Source organism: Lipophrys pholis, assembly GCF_963383615.2.
Source record: "Lipophrys pholis genome assembly, chromosome: 19".
NCBI classification, from domain to species: domain Eukaryota; kingdom Metazoa; phylum Chordata; class Actinopteri; order Blenniiformes; family Blenniidae; genus Lipophrys; species Lipophrys pholis.
The window spans coordinates 10,141,504-10,161,475 of NC_137647.1; the positions used below are offsets into that span (position 1 = coordinate 10,141,504).

At 45.0% G+C, this 19,972-nt stretch overlaps 1 protein-coding gene across 1 annotated transcript; it reads left to right on the plus strand.

The window, feature by feature from the left end:
• The first annotated feature begins 492 nt into the window (after positions 1 to 492).
• Positions 493 to 19,701, plus strand: pdgfab (platelet-derived growth factor alpha polypeptide b). Its single transcript, XM_080488094.1, has 6 exons — positions 493 to 1,173; positions 2,340 to 2,436; positions 6,851 to 6,988; positions 8,229 to 8,419; positions 16,038 to 16,164; positions 17,534 to 19,701. The coding sequence occupies exons 1-6, from the start codon at positions 1,111 to 1,113 to the stop codon at positions 17,545 to 17,547; spliced, it is 630 nt and encodes a 209-aa protein (XP_080344220.1). The 5' UTR covers positions 493 to 1,110; the 3' UTR covers positions 17,548 to 19,701.
• Positions 19,702 to 19,972: the final 271 nt, after the last annotated feature.

Below are 19,972 nucleotides of genomic sequence, written 5' to 3' on the forward strand. Positions count from 1 at the left end.
ATCAACAGATGGACGAAGGGAACTTCCTCTCATTGCATTTCATCATTCATTCAATCTTTGCGCCAGTCTTCAATAAAGAGGAACACAGCGATCACATTTATCGGCTTCCTCATCCTTTCAGACCGGGTTTGTCAGTAGTTGCAGGTTTTACAATAAAACCTCTCACAGATCATGTATATCGATTGCGGCTCGAATCTCTGAATGGACGCGCGCGCGCGCGCGCACACACACACACACACACACCCACACACACACACACACACACACACACACACACACACACACACACACACACACACACACACACACACACATACACACACACACACACACACACACACACACACTGGAGGGGGGATGGGGACGTGCTCTCGAGTCTTAAGTCATTCAAGCAGCCAACCAGCTCCCCTCGCTGAATGGATGCATGATCACCAAAACGCGAGGGGAGGCGCAATGGGCACGGAGCTGCTGGCTCTCTATATTCAGCAGCTCAGAGGCGCTCCGACACCATTCACTCCAGAGTCCTCCACAGCCAAGGACCTGTACTGACTGCCGCAAGACAGGCTCTGGATAGTATAGCACGGACAACTTTCTCCCTTATGATTCTCGGAGGGCATCTGCTCGTTTGGATTATAATCTTTTCGGACTATTAACTACTAACATTAAAATATTAATATTTGTGCGTCTTAGACTTTTCTAATATTCTCCTCCAGAAAAAGGACACGTTTCTTTTTCTCTTCTTGAAGCTGGGAAAAAGTTGAAAGTGTATTTTCCATGAGAAGGTGAAAGACAAGTGCAATGCGCATCAGGCTTGTCTCCTGGGATTGTTTCACTTGCGCTTGAGGAACCATGTCGAGCTGCAGCACAGGGCTTGTTCAAGAAGACGCAATCCAATGTGAATAACAAGAATCAACCTCCAGCAGGCTCAGGATTTCACAAGTGCAAGCAAGTGCAGCACCAGTGTCCAACTGAGCCTCCCGAGCTGCTCTGACACTCCGGTTTCTCTCCCCGAGGGGATGGTTGTGGATCCTCTGGAGCCAGGAGCGACTCTGAGGCTCCGACAGTTTAGCACCTTCTTCGTGATCGGGGTGAATTCAAAATTAAAAGGAAATGAGAACCGCACTTTCTTACTTCCTGCTGTGGACAACGTACCTACTGCTGGCCACCGCTGAGGTAAAGTTACCGGGCCTTCCACACGGTCCGAGGGTCGGGTAGAGCGTGTCTCTTTGGATCTAAGTCAGACATAGTGGTGTGGGGTTTTATTTCTGCGAGGGTGCAAAGGTCCAACTGTGCGCGCATGTCTCCAAGAGCTGCGCACACAACACAGCAACCTGATGCGTAAAGAGAGGGATCTTATAAAGTGATGAACCCTGTGACTAGACTGAGCTACATAGAATAATCGCATTTTTTTTCTGGATAAAATGTGATCCATTAAAAATTATAAATCAAGTTCAGACTGAAATAGTTTTAACATGAAACATCAGAATCACGAAACCATGTGGGACTGACTGTGGTTACGCGCTTTGGAGAGCGCACCTCGCGTCCGCACTTGGACTCCTATCACAGTTATTTTTGGCGTTTGTGCCAAATTTGTTTGTAGCCCGAGCCAACTGGGCAAACGTTTTGGTTGGGCTCAGCGCGTTTCATGGGAACCGCACAGGGTTGATAAAAATAGCCCGTGTTCCTGTGGGACTGCACGACTTGCTCAACTTGAGGTGTCTGCCGGACCGCAACAAGTGCAAAGTGTGCAGCTGAGGCGCCGTTTACCCGCACGCAGACAGGAGCTGTCTCCCAGATCCAAAAAACCCCGGAAAAAAATAAGACACATTGTTGGATTGTGCGCGCAAAGATGCAACATAATTTAGATTTGAAATTATACTATTTAAAACTCTCCGAAGAAGCAGGATCTGTACCGTAAAGAATAAATGACAAAAGATTATTATATGGGTTCAGTTTGTGTATTTGTTTTGGTACGAAAGAAAGGAGAAAGAAAATACATATTCCGCTAAAAAAAAAAAAAAGTGCTTATTATAACGTTTTTGTAGAAAAAAAAAAAAAGCATAGACGAAGCATTTATTTTTGCTGTCTTGCAAAAAAGCACCACTTTCATTTCATCATTTCTGAGGGGGTTCCTCGCCCTCTTTTACCCATTGATGAGGGAAAATGTGTGGCAATGGGGAAGACCTTCTCTAGTTGGCACACAGCTGCAAACCTTTCTGGTGTCCATGACAGTTGTTTGAACGCACACCCTTTATTTATAGAGACAAAAAATTACACTAACATGACACATGTGTAACCTTCATCTCTTGTTTGATTTCTTTACCCCCCCCCCCTAAAAGGAAGTGGAGTTTCCCCAGGAGCTGATAGACCGACTGTCCCACAGTGAAATCCACAGCATCAGCGACCTCCAGCGGCTACTGGAGATTGACTCCGTAGGTAAATTCTGCCTCTTGCTACTCTCAACTAATGACCTGTGATTTTGGCTCCACTTTGAAGCCTCTGACGGTCTGGATGTCGTTCAGAAGTGAGTCTGCTATTAGTGGTCTAACAACCAAGTAATGAATGGCACTTAAAGAGCTGCACTGTGATTGCAAAAAAAAAAAAAAAAGAAAAAAAAAGTGGTTTGTCAGCAGGAAAACTGTGCACTCTATCATGCAAACACCTAAAAAGAGAGGCCTATGGAGGGTTTTGATATATTTATTTTGGCGAAAGCCACATGTGATGGCCTAATGATGAAGTTAATTACGTTGCAGTGATCCAACGATTGCACAGTATCTAAAATAATTAAGGACTGTGCAAGCTCTTTCCCTTGTGTTTTCTTTTAAAACAATACACTCAGGGGCTTTCCTGGATTGGGTGGCTTAAAGCATTTTGTGTAACAATCATACACAGATGCCACATATAAGATGCAGCTATCAACAGCTGATGTTTGAGTAACACTGGATGAAATGAGGTGTTTTGACTTCATTGTTTCTGCAGCTTTATCTAGTTTAGTAAACAAATAGATACAGCAACTTAATGCTGTGTTGGCACAATTTTTGGGATCTGATAAGTGGTATTTCCTGAAAGTGAGCTTGGGTGGCACGCAAAAGAAACTGCTGATGGAACTGTATCTTCAGGAACACTGCCAAGTGCAGAAGCGGCAACCGAGACACAAGCTTTTACCGTCTGTATGTGACAAAGTGGACTGTCACCGAGACATTTGTTTGTGCATATTCTTGCTACTGCCATGAACAGCTTTATTATCCCAGGACTGCCACATTTGTTGCCCTGTAAATAGAGACGTCAGCCCGCAGGTCATGCGGGTTTCCTCTGGTTTAAGTGCTGCTTCTTCCACGGTGGGGGACCGGCCAGTCTCAGACTGTCTTAGATTAAGTTACAGGAGTACACTGCAAGAGGCTGTTTGCATTCACGAGAGCCTTTATTTACACAGGTTCTGGCTCTACATCAAATTCAAGGCTCTGCCGTAAAACTTTGTTGATGTAGGTAATTACTAAATTTGCTTTAACAGTCCAAATGATGTAAGCTGCCTCACTGGTCACAGATCATTAGCAACCTCCAAACGTATATTCCGCAAAGCAGCATGGAGACTGATCTTTCACTAAGTATTCTTCAGTGTGATGATGAGTTTGCTTTTCTGGAGGGCCTATCAATTAGGACTAAAAGCCCCACATCAGTGAAGGTTTCCATTTATTAATTCACAATCAAACCAGTTTGCTCTCCACAACAGTGATCACTCAACACGCCGCGCCTGGAATAGATCCCCGGAGTGCCTGTAGCATGAGAAGAGGTGTTTATAATTGAATTAACATGTCTTTCTTCAAACAGAGTAATGTTTTGTGGGGTAACAGTAGTAGGCTGATTATTATTACGAGGACATAAATCTGTCTGAGGGCCAGCTTGGCGGCTCTGGCCGGCCCATTAAAAGACTTTTGACGCCAGCCTGCAGAGTATTTTCAGAGCTTTTGTTGCACATGGAAGCAAGGCTACCAATATCCACTGAACTGTGCACGGCATAGTGTATCAACAGGGGAAGGAACATGAAAGACCGAGGTGTATTTATTCACCTGTAAGGTGATGCAACACATTGGCTCCCCCATTGTCATTTAGTTTAAGATTTTATTGAGCGAAATAAATATAGATAATTTGCTTTTTGAGAGAATACCAATACCTGAGGCTGTATAACTCACTGAAAGCCTGCAGTGGGCTACACTTAATGCAGGCCTGCATGTGCTTTCATGAGGATGGCGTCTGATTGACAGATGAGATGACCCCGTGGAAGTCGGCAGATGGCTGTCTGGCCCCCAAGGTGCTCCTCTCCTCGCTATCCTTCGTCTCAATCCCTGTCTCTCTCCCAAGGTGGCCCCTAGCCTGCCTGCTCTTATCTCTCTCACTGAAGGACTTTGACAGAAAAGGGAACCTGACTCTTGGCATGGGGCAGAGGTGGAGGAGGAGGAGGGAGCAGGAGGAATCTGGAGGTTGTATTCCTGCCTCACTGAGAGAGGCCGCCGGTTGTTGTGCAATCCTCCTGGTTTCTGACAAGCTGGCAGTGTGTTTACCTGCTGTAGAGTTGGCAGGACTGCCTTCACACCTGCAGAGTTCACGGAGCAGATTTAATGTTACCTGCGGTCACACCCACAGGGGACGGCCTGTTGTCCACATGACCTAAACTCTGTCAACTCAACCTTGTAACTGTCTGCAATAACACAAGGAAGAGTGACAACGAGACAGAATTATTGTGTCACTTATCACAAGAGGTCAACATGTTGACTGTTTGTATAAGAGAGGGAAAGAAAAAAACAGGAGGAGTAACAGGGAGGGAGTCAGTTTGCTGGTCGTGAAAGCCTGATTCATGGCGCGAGACTGTCTCCTGTCCTCGTTTCTCTTGTCTCAGTGTGATGAGGCTCCGCGCCGTCTTTTACCTTTTCACTCACCTGGAACCAGCGGAGGAGAAAATACGTTTCTGCCATCTTCTCGCCACCATTTTTTTTTTCTGAATTTTTCCATAACTCATCTCATTGACGCCGATCATTTTCTGTTCATATTCTATGTGTTTTTCCTTTGAATTCAGAGATGAAGAAAAACAACCCCACAACAACCTTTCAGTGTGCTGAAAATGGAAAGTCTGTAGTTCATAAAGGACTTCTTTATGTCCTGCCTCTCTTTCTCCTCTCAGATTAGACAAAAACAATCTTTGGGTGGTCGTTGGTGTAACACCCTCCCACTCTCCTGTGTTTAGGAGGCTGAAGTGAAAAGGCTCAGTGGGAGTCAGTGACCTTTTGTGTTAAAATGTTGGCAGGTATGAACATTTGACTGCTCATGACAGTGAGTCCTCCTGGCGGTGCTGCAAACAGAGTCGGTGTGTGTCTTAGTGCATATGTCATGCACTTCAAATAGTGCACAGCTCATGTACAGTATGTGCATGTGTCCTTCTGAATGTAGGTATTACAGCCCGTTGCTCTTAGCCTCGGCTCCAGTCAACACTTCCCCTCTGGGAACCTTCGGCTCTGGGTCACTGGAGGTCTGACTGACTGCACGACAAGTTGGACGGAAACTTTCACTGAAGGGACTGGATTGTGAGTGAAACCTGACAGAAATGAAAAATGAAGGCATCAAAAAGCAAACGAGCAACCAATCCCAGAGGAGGAACTTGTACAGGTCGAGGAAATCCCTTCGGATGACTCTGGTCAGAGCACAAAGGGAGCTGGAAGTGTGGAATGTGTTTGCCTTTGGCTGAGCTTTGTTGTGCTGGTGTACATTGGGTTTTAACATGTTATGGAGAATAACGAGAGGAGTTTGCGTAATTGACAGTATGTGTTTATGTTAAGTGTACAGGTGTAGGATTGTGTTTGTCAAGTGGGGTGGATATGCTGTACATACAGACAGGTAGACCCACCCATTTAGCAAACACTCTCAGACTCTGCTCTTTGAGAAAAGGCTGTATCCTTCAGACAAGCTTTATCATTTTATTGCAGCCGTGGCACTTTTCCATCATCTACCTTACATTCTGGGTGGGGACCAAAACAAGCAAGCTTTATCAGAGGGCCATGACTGTGAAAAAGTTGAACTGGCTGTATTGGAATGGCGTTAGAAGGGCTTTAATAGGATAGCCCTGCAGCACTACAGAACATGTACTTTTCCAAGCCACTGAATGATTGAAAAAGCAAACAATTCCAGGTAAATGAGAGACATGAAACCACTAATTAGGCACAGGCATAATGGCGGCTGAGTACCACCTGTCAAATGACCACTTTAGGCCCTTATGTACCTGCTGTGAAAGCTGGTTGTTTTTGAAGGAGTATGCTGACTCACCTGCGTATAGTTACTTTATTCCTGCTGGGAAAGTTCAGTCAGACTGAGAGCGGCTGACACATAAAGCTTGCAATTACACATAGGTCTGTGTAAAACCATGCCTCATGCCTGCACCCTGTGTACTCTGGACTGTTTATCTCAATTTGTGACATCATCAGCACTTGCCCCGCCACCCAGCCTGCCATCCTCCATGTCGAAGGGAAATCAAAGCCCTTTGAGGCACAATCAAACATACAGCACAAGAAACCACTCGGAAGTTACTGTTTCATTATGGTTGGGTGACTAACCGAACCCACAGTTTGTTGTGGACAGGGTATATAAAAACAGCAGCGGCAGATCATATGCAGTCTCCTACCAAGCCTCCCTTTACAATCATTTATCATTGTTACAGTTACAGCTGTGGTTAGAGACTCATAGCTTTTTTCATTGGTTGAATAAGCTTTGCGTGTGTGTCCGCCTGTTTGTGTATGTACTGTATGTGTGTGTTCCCTCTTCTCTGTGTGACATTATTAATATGGCGGCCTTCTGTTTTGATGAGGTACGGGAAACGATGTCATCGAGGAGCCGAGGCACCACAAGCAGCACCACAACCACCATAAAAACAACTCTCATCATCACGGTTACTACAATGACCTGAAGAGCTCCCAGCTGCACAGCCGACGCAAGAGGAGCATTGGTGAGACTGAATCAACACAATCTGCACGCTGTTGCTCTGAGGTTGCATCATAATTACACTTGACACTATATACATTACAACTGGGCACACAACATCACTGTATCCAAATGTCCCTAAAAATAAGCTGCATCTTAAATATCACTACTGACATACTAGTTCCCACGAGATGAAACCGATCACTTTAAACTAATTTCAAACATAGCTTATAGTTAGTGGCTTTTGTACTGCTCTTTGTGGACAAAAGGAGCTCTAATGGAGACATCCACCGAGTATTTATGACAATCAAGGAATCATGGGAAACTAGACCGGTGAATGAGGTTGACGAGTACGTCTGACATGAAGCTTTTTAATTGGCCAGAGGCTTGCAGTTCTAAGACACACACTTCAGGAGAGGAATATATCCTCCAGTGTGGAAATTCCAGGCATTCAGGGTTCAAGTTGCAGCTCGCCTGGGCTCTCAGTCAGATTTCTTCATAAAACGCCACGCGGTACGATATCTGATCGAGGTGCGGAGATTGCCATGTGGTGTGCGACGTGTGTGTTAAGACCGACTTCGTGCGCGTTACATCTGTCCGAGCAGCGCAGCATTTAATGCAACACAGAATGAAGTGGCGGCTCATATTTCATGTATGTGGGCTGTATCATAAGAGTATGATACAGTATACCATTTTGGCAGCTCTCTGCAAAAGCCCTCACATTCCCTGCATGAAGGACATATCAGGTTTACGACATAATGGTGTCTCACTGTACACTCTCCGTCAAATCTTTAGGTTCGATTGCATGTCAGAGCATTAAATGTCAATTGAGTGCTCAGTGTCTTCCTCTTTTCACTGTGGCCAGCAGGGTCAAAGGCCGGTAGATATTTCCCACCGGCACACATAAAGGTTTTCTAGACTAGTCACGCTGCATTAACCTCACTGAGAGCTCTGAACAAAAGAACACTCTTTTTAGGTCTCAGGGACTCCCAACCTCTTTAGCCGATATGAGATCAGCTTTTTGGGAAGCTTGTCTTCTTAACGGCCTTAAACGGAGTTGGGAGTGATCTGTGGTAAGACGAACAGCTCCCACAACAAGTGAGTCATCAAATTATAAGCAGCGAAGGAATGCATGAAGCAGCTGTGAGTGAAAAGGACAGATTACAGCAATCAGTACATGCGTGTCATCGGAAGGTATCACCGCAACGCTGATGCCAACCACACGTATCAACTCTTGCTTGTCCCTCTCCCTTTCCGTCTTCCAGTGGAGGAGGCCGTCCCGGCAGTGTGCAAGACACGAACTGTGATCTACGAGATCCCCAGGAGTCAGGTGGATCCCACGTCCGCCAACTTCCTGATATGGCCGCCCTGTGTGGAGGTGAAGCGCTGCACGGGCTGCTGCAACACCAGCAACATGCGCTGTCATCCCTCCCGCAAGCACCACCGCACCGTTAAGGTAAGACACGCTGCATTTACCATAAACCAAACACCACTCTTCCACATGGACACTACCACAAACCCTCTCATCAGGTTCATACCCCAGGTTCAAAACAAGGTGGGAGAAACACGCATTTCATTCTCCTCACTCAGAGTCAAATAGTAGCCACCTAACATCCACTGCCCCATCCTCCCTCCTCTATGTCTATTTCAACCACCTTTTCTCGGTCCATCTAAGGTTGGTGAAGAGCCCAAGAAGGCTGTCCCAGGAGAGGAAGAGCGAGGAAAGGGTAGAAAGTGGACATGGAGAGAAGGTTGTTGGCCCTTTCAGCCAAGACGTCTGTTGAAGGATTGACCAGGAGAGATTCTACTGCCAGATATAAGACAGGCAGAGGAGGGGTGGAGAGAGAGAGAGAGAGATTGAGAGAGAGCCAAAACAGGAGAAGAGAGAGTGTCTAGTCTGAGTGTCACTGGCTACTGCACGGCTGCTCCCTATTAATTTGACTCTTTGTCTTTTTCTGGAGGCTGCGAACCCAGACCAGACAAGGTGACAAAGACAAGGAGAGAGGGATAGAAGGGGGTTGCACTGTTCTCAGAGGCTCTTTGGCATTGGTTGCTTAAAAACATGTCCGCCTGGTAAGGATCAGGGGAGACACAGTGGCTGGGACCTGAGATGTATTTCTGATGTATTTACACTGTGGCTGGTTATCCTGTGCATGGCCCTGTTTGGAGGTATGGGAGTTATGTGGTCTGTTTTGTAAGAGCACCAGACAACCGGAGGATAAACAGGACAGCCTGGAACACTCTCGTCGTGTTTTTGTTTCTCATCGAGTCCATCTGCACACTCTCTCTTGTCTCTTCTTTGTAATCATTGCGATCTTGCCCTGTCTTGGCACTGGAACATTTCTTTCTCCGCTTCCCATCTTCCTGTTTGGCTTTAAAGGTGCCGCCTCACTCAATGAGCAGGGTAATATATATCAATCGTACTGGCACAGTTCACAGAGATCTCTTAACAAACTGGAGGGATATTCTCTCTGTCCGCTTCTATTCACAGATTAAATACAATAAGGCAGCACTGACAGGATGGTGCTTACAGAGCTCAGCGTTTACGGTCAGAAATGCTGACTCATGGAGCAGTAAAGAGCCCTGATATATGGCGCAGTCCTGTGTGTCTGTCCGTCTGCATGCAAACTCATCTGTCTCTTCGCCTGCCAGCCGCTCCATGTCTGTCATCCTCAATACGAGCTTTGTCTGTGATCACAGGGATGTGGAAGGATGGAGAGAAATTGACAATGGCGCACAAGACACTATAAAGCCCGATTCAGTTATTCCTGGAATGCCATGATCCATGCAACTCATGTCTGTGTCCCCCTCATGACACAGAGAACAAATTGAGTACAAGTTACATAGATTTTAGCGGGGCCTTCAGGCATGGTGTGCAGGGTCTCTTCAGAGGATGTTTTTTTTTTTTTTCTTCCCATGTGGCTACAGCCACTGGCAGAGAGGGCTGAACAGACTTTCATCCCTGGAAAGGGCATCTGTCAGAGCTCTCTTCTTTCAAAAGACATTCACCACATTGTGAGAGAGAAACATTGTTTAATGCCAAGTTGTTGTTTTTTTCTGTCCCCTCAGCAGTGTGTCTAAATAGGAGTTCTCCTTTCGTTTATTAGAAAGCTAGAAATGCCGTCTGTCTACTCTGGGCCTGACTTGTTTCTTTTCAAGGATGGGAAAAGGATCACTGTTTTCTGTGTTTCTTTCCATACCATACCATGATGCATCGTTATTCCTCCTCTTCTCTTTCTTTCCTTAACACTATCAATGCTATGGACCCCAAACAATGTAAAGAACTGTTTTCTACAGGCCTGTAGACGTCTGTCCTGATCAGTGGGGCAATAAAAAGCTACTTTAAATAGGACTTGCCTGAGGGAGGCAAATAGGCCGAGAGTAGAGTCTCTTTCTTTCTCTACTTCTGCCTTGTTTTTCCCCCTTTTTCATTGTTTCACATTTTTGTTACACTTCTTTTTTTCTTTGTTGCCGTTTTGGTTCATCTCGGTGATAAATCTGTCCGCGTGTGCAATATTGTTTTTGTGTTGACTGCATGCCTTGGCATACGAGGACACAATAAAAGACAGAGGTGTACGCATGTGCATTCAGAAACCTGAATGAATGCTAAGGGCATTAGGAAAAGCGACAAAAAGAGCAGTGGAAAGAGATGACAGGATGAGAAAAAGATTTTGTGTTTGGAGTGCATTATCTCAGCATTCCTCCTTCTCCTTCCTTTCCCTCTCATCCGCTCCATCTCTCACAATTTATCTTTACCACTCTTCAAGTTTTTTCCGATACATGTTTTATCAAAGACAACTGCAGGAGCATTTTAGAGATTTGGCCAGTTTTTATGTCATTCCAAAATAGTGAATCCTAAAGCTTCTTAATATTAATGCTCTCTCTCTCTCTCTCTCTCTCTCTTGCTTTCTCGCCCCCTTTGCCTGAACTCTCCGTCTTTCCATCAGCTCATCTCTCTCATATCTTGTGCCGACAGCTGCAGCTGTGTCCAGTAACCCTGATGATTTTCTCAGTGCGTTTGGCTCCACGGTTTGCTAGATGATCTGCACAATAAAACAACAGGTGATTTTGAACAGAAAGCAGTGAGGAAGAGTGTTAGAGGGAGAGCCAGTTATTTTGACATGCACATGCATTCTTTTGCACATTGGTTTCCATGTATGTGTGTGTGCCTGTTTTCTATGTATGGGGCAGAGTAAACAGGGCATGACACTAGGAAAGAATAGACCTGTCACTCATCCTCACACTCATTAACGCTTCAGGTTTCTGCACGCCACGTGACAGTCAACGTTCAGAAATATATCGTGACTTACGCAAAAATACAACTTCAGTTATATGTCTTTCTTAAAACAAGTCGCTTCCTGAAAGCAAATTAGTCTTTTTCAATGTTTGTGATTACCACAATGTAAATGAAAAAGTCTGGATTTATAAAATTTGTATTGTTAAAATATGCTTTTAGTCACATTATTATTCTAATTCTTATGAAAATAATGCATAATAAATACAAACAAAACCACTGGAACTAACTATTAGATCAACTTTATGGAATCTGTTGTGATCTGACCGATCTGGAGTGTATTATGGAGCAGTCCCGTTCATCTCATTCACTTTGGTTTTGTAGCTGCCCTTAGAGGCCACACACAATCATTATGCGGAGGTCAGAGCAGGCCATCAGTGCACATCTTTGTAATCCTAAGAGGAGCACATGCATCGGTGAAGTAGTGAGAGAGAGAGAGAGAGAGAGAGAGTGCAGTCAGCGCTGTGCTGCGTAAACTATTTAACCGCAGTGAAGGGACAAGGCCATTTGTGTGAAGTGGCAGTGAGAGGAAGACGGGCTGCAGAGTAATGAAGTGTTGATGGCTGCTGGATCAAAGTGGAGGCTGACAGAGGCCAGGTGGATACAGCCTCAGTGCTGAGTGTGGGGGTCCACACATCTCTCGGCACCAGCCCTGGCCCTGACCCCGTACACACAAACACACGCACAAATACACACACACATACTGGCAGTTACACTGGCATTGGTTGTAGTGGGAAGTAGTAGCCTCACAGTTGCTTGGAACCCTAACTCACAGGGTGTTTCATAAATAAAAAAAAGACAATGATACAGTGGGAATGATTTATGATCATCTGAAGGGTGCGGTATAGGGGGGATCCAGCATATTGGAATGAGGGGCCTCCTTGTTTGAAGTCCTTTGCAGCTGTGAATTATTTTCCCTTTGATTCACTCAGCTCCGCAGCGAGATGAAGAAGGGTGAGGGAGTTTGCATGTGTATAAATGTGTGCGTGGTAACCACAGCAGGGGGTTGTGGGGGGCAGGTCGCAGATCATGGGAGTGTCCTGACCAGGCCAGAAGCTGGAGGGTTTGGCTACCGCTCCACCGGCTGGAATGCATCAGCTCCAGCGGGAAGAGTTGCGCTGCATTTTAATCAAATTGTACTCCACTTCTGTATTTTTCCTCATTATTTCCTTTCCGTCCTCCCTTTCCCTTGTCCGCACTGACTTTATTTTAATTTTGACGCATCTCCTCTTTGCACAGATCCCTTCAGTCTTGGATCTGCTCTTTACTCGCTCTTTATGTTTTATCCCTGAAGCAGAGCAATCTCCCACTCTTTAATCTAATCCTCTATCAAGTGCCTTTTACTTTATCTTTCTTGCCCCCTCTCATTAAAGTCAAATTGGCCTTTTCTTCTTTTAAGTGTTTTTAAGTAATAGTTTTCCCTCTTCTGTGTTGTTCTGAGAAGCCGGTGAGAAATTATACACATTTTTAGCCTCTTTGATATTTGATATTGCGTGATTTGGCTGCAGGCATAGGGGAGCACAGAACATGATGTGGTAAGGGGGAAGACAGAGGCACACATCTGGAGATGCATTGACAGGATTGTGGCTGTGTGAGAATGAGGAACAAGTGGGGAGGCGGGGTGCTGTAAAGGGCCCTTTTTCAGCATCTGGGGCCTGTGAGGGACGTGATGAATACCCTCTTTGCTTCCTCTCTCCTCCACACTGTGATAACCCCACCACCCCAAGTGTGTGTTGAGGCGGTTGAAGCAGAGGGCAGCAGCAGTGCACTTTTCTGGCTGATGTTCTGTGCTCATTGTGTGTGGACCAAATCTTTTCTTTGTTCTACTTCAAAGGAGGGAAACTGAAATGTAAATATATGAAATTATGTGGCCAGCAAATTAAATTCTGCCTATTCTGTCCCCTGATGCATAAATTGCCACTCCAGTCTGTCTGTTTCCATCTGTTTTTTTTTATTTTTTATTTACTCCCACTCAATTCAGTTACTGTTCCACTTCATGATGGCCCTGCAGTGTACACCCACATCCCTGCTGTGTTTTCCTTGGAAGGGAGTCATAAAAACTTTCCCCTCCATCATGCTCTCATCAACGCTGTGTGCTCAGGGATCTCCCAATTAACCCGAGTGGGACAATCGGCTTTCCAGAGAGGGCTGTGGAGACACTGGGGACAAACAAGCGGGTGCACTTCCCAGAGCCCGTTGCTTCACCCCAACCCCGTGGATCGGATGTCATTCCACAGCCACTCAGGGGACTTTTTCTCAGGGCCCGGGCTTTCTAAGGAGTTTAGAGCAGTTTGATTTATACAAAGAGAATGTGGGGCCCCTTGTCGTAGCATGGGGGTCTCTTTCTGATGTATGTTTTATGCGGGAAGTCATTGACTCAGTGCCAAAAAGGAAGCCAGCGATCTTTTATGTGGAGGTGAAGAAGTGGCTCAATCTCAACACATTATACTTGGGAAGAAAGTGAAAACAACTGTCACAGGCAGAGAGAGAAGGGCTGGACAAAAATATACATTGGTTGCAAAATATGCAAGTATGTGTTTATCTGTGTGAATAGCAACTCCTGCAGGGAGTGTTTCTAACCCTGCTGTGTGAGGAGCAAGGAGACACACCTCCTGCCTCCTATCTAGTGGATTCACTACTGAATCCTTCAGTCAGTAGCTGGTTGTTTATTTGTGTGTGTGTGTTAGTTCTCAGGATCAGTGTCAGTTGTAATTGTCAGATGTGACTGTCTCTCGAGGTTTCCTGCTGGCGACATCTGAAGCTTAGACGTTCCCTGAAGCTCACGGCAGCACAGCTGTCCATGGAGACAGCTGCACCTTTCGTATCTCTCTCTTGATTCAGTATCAGCTATGGGCTCTTTTTAGGAAACTTAAGTCATCTTGTGATGCAAGCTGCTCCCCTCGGGTTCATCACAGTAAATCTTCGATAACTCCTCTGTCTCTCCTGTCAGCGTTAATGTAATAAATATCTCCGCTGGGTGAGACAGAAACAAAAAGTTAATAGGTAACACATGAATTTCCTCTAATGTGATCCATGAACACAATTGGTCCCTCCTCCTTATTCCTCAAATAACCTTTTCTGTTTGCCCCCACAGACACATGAACGAACACGAACACGAACACACGAACACACGAACACACACACACACACACACACACACACACACACACACACACACACACACACACACACACACACACACACACACACACACACACACACACACACACACACACACACACACACACACACACACACACACACACACACACACACACACACACAGACTGGTGGTTCACCTTCCTGCATTAAGTTCTTCCTCGCTGTGGCCTTTCACCCGCTCTCCATGTCAGCGCTCAGTAACAGCAAACACATCGCCACTAGCCCAGACACCATTGTCCGCTGTTTGCTCACCACATACCTCCCTTTGCTTGCTTACCCTCTTTTCACTCCCTTTCTTCTTTCTCCTCTTCCACGGTCAGAAGCAGTTGTAAAGGAGTGGCTGGTGAAACGGCTGGTTCCTCACTCCTTTTGGCCTCAGTTTTAGGCCCACCGGATGACCCTCTGGCCATTGTTGAAGCCCTAAGATGAGGCTTTGCTCTCTGTGTGAATGTCAACATTGTACTTCTTTTTATCAGACAGGGATTGGTATGTTCATTTGTCTGCATGACTAACTCGCCACCGAGAGCTGGCCTTGGCGGGAAGCCATCAGGGGAATAGAGGAAGAAAAGCCTCTCATCAGTTTTGCCCCTGTGCATGTGTGTGTTAGCCTCGAGCCGAAGTGTGTTGTTCATAACACCAGAGAGTGCTGGAAGATTGTCGGTCAATATCCTCCATTCGTGCAGTCACTGGGATAGGTGAAGCAGGAGATATTGTTTCCATGGGGCCCTGAGGCTCTTCGGTGGTGGATCGAGAGGCTACCGGCCCTTGGCACTCAGATCAGAGAGAAAGAGAGAAGCATGTGGCCACCTCCTCTGAGTTACACAGCAAGAGCATCATAACCTCTGAGCAACCTCTTCTATTGAGCTTTCATCACTGTAACGTGTTCGTAACCATCTGAGGATTGGTCGTTTTCATCACTGGCTGGTGGGTGGGAAGTAGCAATGGAAGACCTAAGTGGGAAACCTTTTACCTGAAAGGGGAGAAATGTTTCGACTGCTTTTTTGTATTGGTACAAATGTATGTGTTTCTCTTTCCCAATCTTACAGTAGATAGGAAACTACTTTTTGTAAGCAAGCTCAACCGCACTTTTCATAACCCACGAAGAAATGTGATTTAAAGCCAACGTGTTGGGACAATGCAAGAGAGTTTAAGGTGTGTGTCAGTCTGGATGTGGATGCTCCAGGCCTGCGGCAGGGGGGTCTCCCTGCCTCTCTTCTCCTGCCAGAGTAAACCTTTGATTAGGCCTTCGGGCGCACAACAACTCCTCCTTCACGTCATCTCTCCTCTCCCTTTGTTTGAGCTTGCTCAAGAGGGGGTCATACACTCCATTCAGTTACACGCCCGATCTAGAGTCCATGCAGCACACAAGTGGAACCCAATGAATCAGCCTCTGAGGAATGCTGCCGTCACACTTCAAACACAGCAAGGCAAAGCAGCGCCTCATTTTATTTATGCATTTATTTTTAAATCGCTTGGTTTATGAAGTCACTGAACTTTGAGTCTTGATGTTTGAAGACGAGCACAGACTGTGTGTATTTACTGATGCGCCAGACAAGTTACTCATTGTTGCTGGGATGCAATCTGTAATTGTCCATTTTTCAACTCTTCCTCTGTTCAGGTAGCCAAGGTGGAGTATGTGAGGAGGAGACCCAAGCTGAAAGAGGTCTTTGTGCGATTAGAAGATCACCTGGAGTGTGTGTGCACATCACAGCATCATGTGGTGGAGCACTCAGAAGCAGAAACAGGTAAATACAACCCTCAGATTTATTTATTTATCACCCCATGCAATGTTCCAGCATGGCATCTCGACAGAGAAACTCCCTCTGAGGACAAGTCTCATAGCAGAATCGCACCCTCACCTCATCGAGTCGTGACATTCTCCTTTCCTGCCTGTCCTATGGCTCTCTCATTTTGTCTGTCTCGCTTTTTAGCTTTGCACTGAATGAACGTCATCTACAATTACTCTTGGACATTTATGTGGTGGCCTGCCATCGCGATACCCTCAAGCTTGTGTGTTTGTGTGTCGTGGGATGAGAATAAGGATGTGTGTATCAAGTGTTGGCAATGTGTGTGTTAAGGTAGCTCGCTGCAGGTGAATCTGCTATTGCCTTGATTGCCTAAAGGCTTTCTTTTGTGCTGGGTAGATAAGTCCTGTGATGTTTGCTGATAAGGCATCTTCAGTATTTATAGAGTGTGATATCGTTGCACTCTCTGCTTCTGTCGCAGGGCTGTTTGTGCCTCTTTCCTGTTTCATAAACCCTGCTTCCTGCTTTCTTTTAACCCTCCTTCCTGTCCACCCTCCCTGACTTTGTGTTTTCAGGCCACCCTAGGGCTAAGGGTAAAAAAAGGAAACCTAAAAAGCTAAGGCCCAGCAAGGACTTATTGGTGACATAATTATGTTGCTCTCATTACCCAAAGCCCTCTGGAGAGCTGTGAGGGGAACAGGTAGGACTTGAGCGCTGTAACCTTCTCTCACCTCTTGGTGCTTCACTGGCCCAATCAGAGTGTAAATAGGGGCTGCCAATCACCGTCACCAATCACTTCACAGCCAATCAGTGTGAGAAGAGGAAGGGCTGAGGAGTATCACACTCTGAACCCCAGTGCTGCATGTTGTTTGGGCCTGCTGAGCATGAGCAGTGCATAAATCTGCTTTGTGTCAGTGTTGTGCTTGTGTGTGGTTGCTACACTCTTATTGTTGTGATGAAAACCTTTGTTTGTCTGGTTTCACATTTGAAGAGACACCCCTCTGTCTTTATTTACGCTCCTTCACTTTATTGTCTTGTCATCACCCTTTAAAAGAGAAAAAGATTGCGTTTTCTAAAAAAAAAAAAAGAAAAAAGTTTGTCTTTGTCTTGTGCTTTATTTTGGGTGTGCACAGAATAACACACATATGCAGTACTTTCATGGGACAAAATAATGTCTGCACAGATCACCGTCCTTGAAATCTGCAGAAACATGATTGTTTGTTGTGTCAATTTGTTTGAAAGGCATGAAAAAAAAAAAAAAACAAGATTCAAATTGGGTTCCTAATCCAGAAACAGATTCAGTCATGGTGAAATGCATGCCTTGTGTATGTAAAATAAAGACACTAATTGAAGTTTTTTCTCCCAACAGTGGACGTGAGGTGAGACCAATCAGAGCAGAGGACTTCAGCGAGGGTGAGACCTAAACAGAGGACGCCTCCACAAAGGACACCTGCTCTGTCCTCTCTCCCACTGCCTTCAACCTAAAAGAAACTTTTCTGTAAAATCAAGAGACTGAAACAAAACAAAACAAAACAAAAAATAAAATGCCAAAGGTGCTTTTTTTTTTTTTTTTTTTTTTTAAGAAAAGAAATGAAAAGGAACAAAAAAGAAGCAAAGAACAGTGACCAGTGATGATGACTTTGTCCATGATGTGCGACCTACCCGTAAGACTGAACTGTGCAGCTGCTTGATTGAGAAGAAGAGGTGCTGTGGAGCTCGGGCAGGGCGGAGAGAGGCTGGAGGGCGGACTACCAGACATTTTGATCAGAGAAACTGATCGTCTTCATGCTCCGACTCGGCCCTGTTGAAATGACTCCTGCACACACAGAATGGAAGCAAGAAGAGGAGAGAAACCGGACAAAACAGAGCTAAATGGAAAGTGTTTTATTTCTTCGAAAGACTGTGGAGCATCAGTCATTTTGAACTTTCAGATGTTGGCTCTGAGATAAGAGTGGATGCTCTCTGAGATGCCTGGTCATCTGTGACTTTGCCCAACTGTTATGTACAGTTTGATTTTCAAATGGAAGATGCGCTACTTACAAACTATTTATATGTGTGGACATTTGCTTTCTGTCTCTTCTGATGGATAAGAAAGACCCCGAAAGGTGTTTATATGATTTTGAAGACATGCAAGAGTTCTGTGCGGTCTGCTTTTTTTTTGTAACCACCAAGATCACAATCTCAGTGTCAAATTTTTTTTTTGCTGTTTTTTTGGTCAGCATTGTTTCTTATTATATTGCAGTATACCTGATCTATGTCAAGTCTTGTATATGGTTTGGATATATGTGTGCAAGGAGGATATGTGAGAGTCAGTACAGGAAGATGCTTTATTTTTGTTATGAAATATATTATGCATACTTATATTCCAGCAGGAATTATGTTTTTTTTGTTTTCATTTGTTGTGGTTAAATTTGTGTATTTAATCCTCAAAACAAAACAAGTCAGAGGTTGAAAGAGACCAGGAACAAATCAGTGCACCAGCTCCCTGGATAGAACACAAGATAGTAAGATAGATTTAGTAGTAGAGAGTTCAGATATGGCAAATTCATAAGGAGGGAAAACATTGTAGCCTAAGTACTACTTGTGTTAAGCATTATCTGCTTTTTAAAAAATACAAAATATTTAAAAAACACCTGAACCCAACATATCAAAGTATGTGCGTGCAACTAATGAGTGGAAAAGTGCCTAAATGTGTATGGACAGACAGGCTGTGTGTGTCCTTGCGCTGATTTTTGCCGCAACATGAGGCTTTTTCCAATCATATCACTTCAATGATAAGGAAGATACCCGCCTAGTCTGCTTCACGAGTACACATGTGGAGCCGAGACAGAGCAAAGTCCACCTCCAGGACTGAATGGACAAGTGAAGTAAAGCGACAAATACATGAATGGGTTCCTTGTGTAGTCAGCGTTTACTCTTCTGCTGACAGGAGGACAAATCTGTGATCACGCCGGCCTGTGTAATTACATTTTTCAGCCTTTCAACATCAGGAGAGATGATGAAGATCAATCCAGGATGGCCTGGAAAACGCAGCCTGCAGATCCTCATGACCCAGTAGAGCAAACAATTACTGTCTTAGCAGTTTTGATGGATATGCGACCAGGGCGACACGATGCAAACACAAACGTGTTGAAATGAGGAAGTTTGAGTAGTAACAGAAAAAGACAAAATAATGAGTCACTGTGCAATGTGAAATGAGTCCAGTGAAAGTCAAATTAACAATAGAAACCATATCAGCGATCGCTGCATCATGCACCCACAGCCTGCTTGTGGAATCATTAACCATGAGTCTGACAGGTGCTCTGTTTGTAAGACTGATGTTTCCCCACTGTTCACATCCACATCAATGTAAGATATTGTTCTCAGTAAGTCAGGGACCATGCTTACTAGGTTTTGCTCTCAATGCAACCAAATGCCATTACGCGATCACTAAGTCTTTTCTAACTTTTACTTTGAGCTTCCATTGGACAAAGACAGGAATAACCATAATTTATATATTTATGTTTTCCACAATAAATGTATTTCTGCTCCACGTTCTATCAATGTTGCGTCCAGTAAACTGTGCCTCGGATTGCTAAAATCCTGTAATAGAACATGCCCAGATCTGAGCAAAAAAACCATTGGGATATAGGACAGAGGGTTATGAGCTAAAAATGAACCTGTATGCAATTAAAAAGAAACTACTTCAAAGTTACTGGAAGCCTATCTGTTCCATCGCCTCCCAGTGAGTTTTATCTAAATAGCTTTATAATGTGCAAACAGTAGAAAATGTGACTTGATGCTGCAGCAGCGGGACGACAGGGGCCTG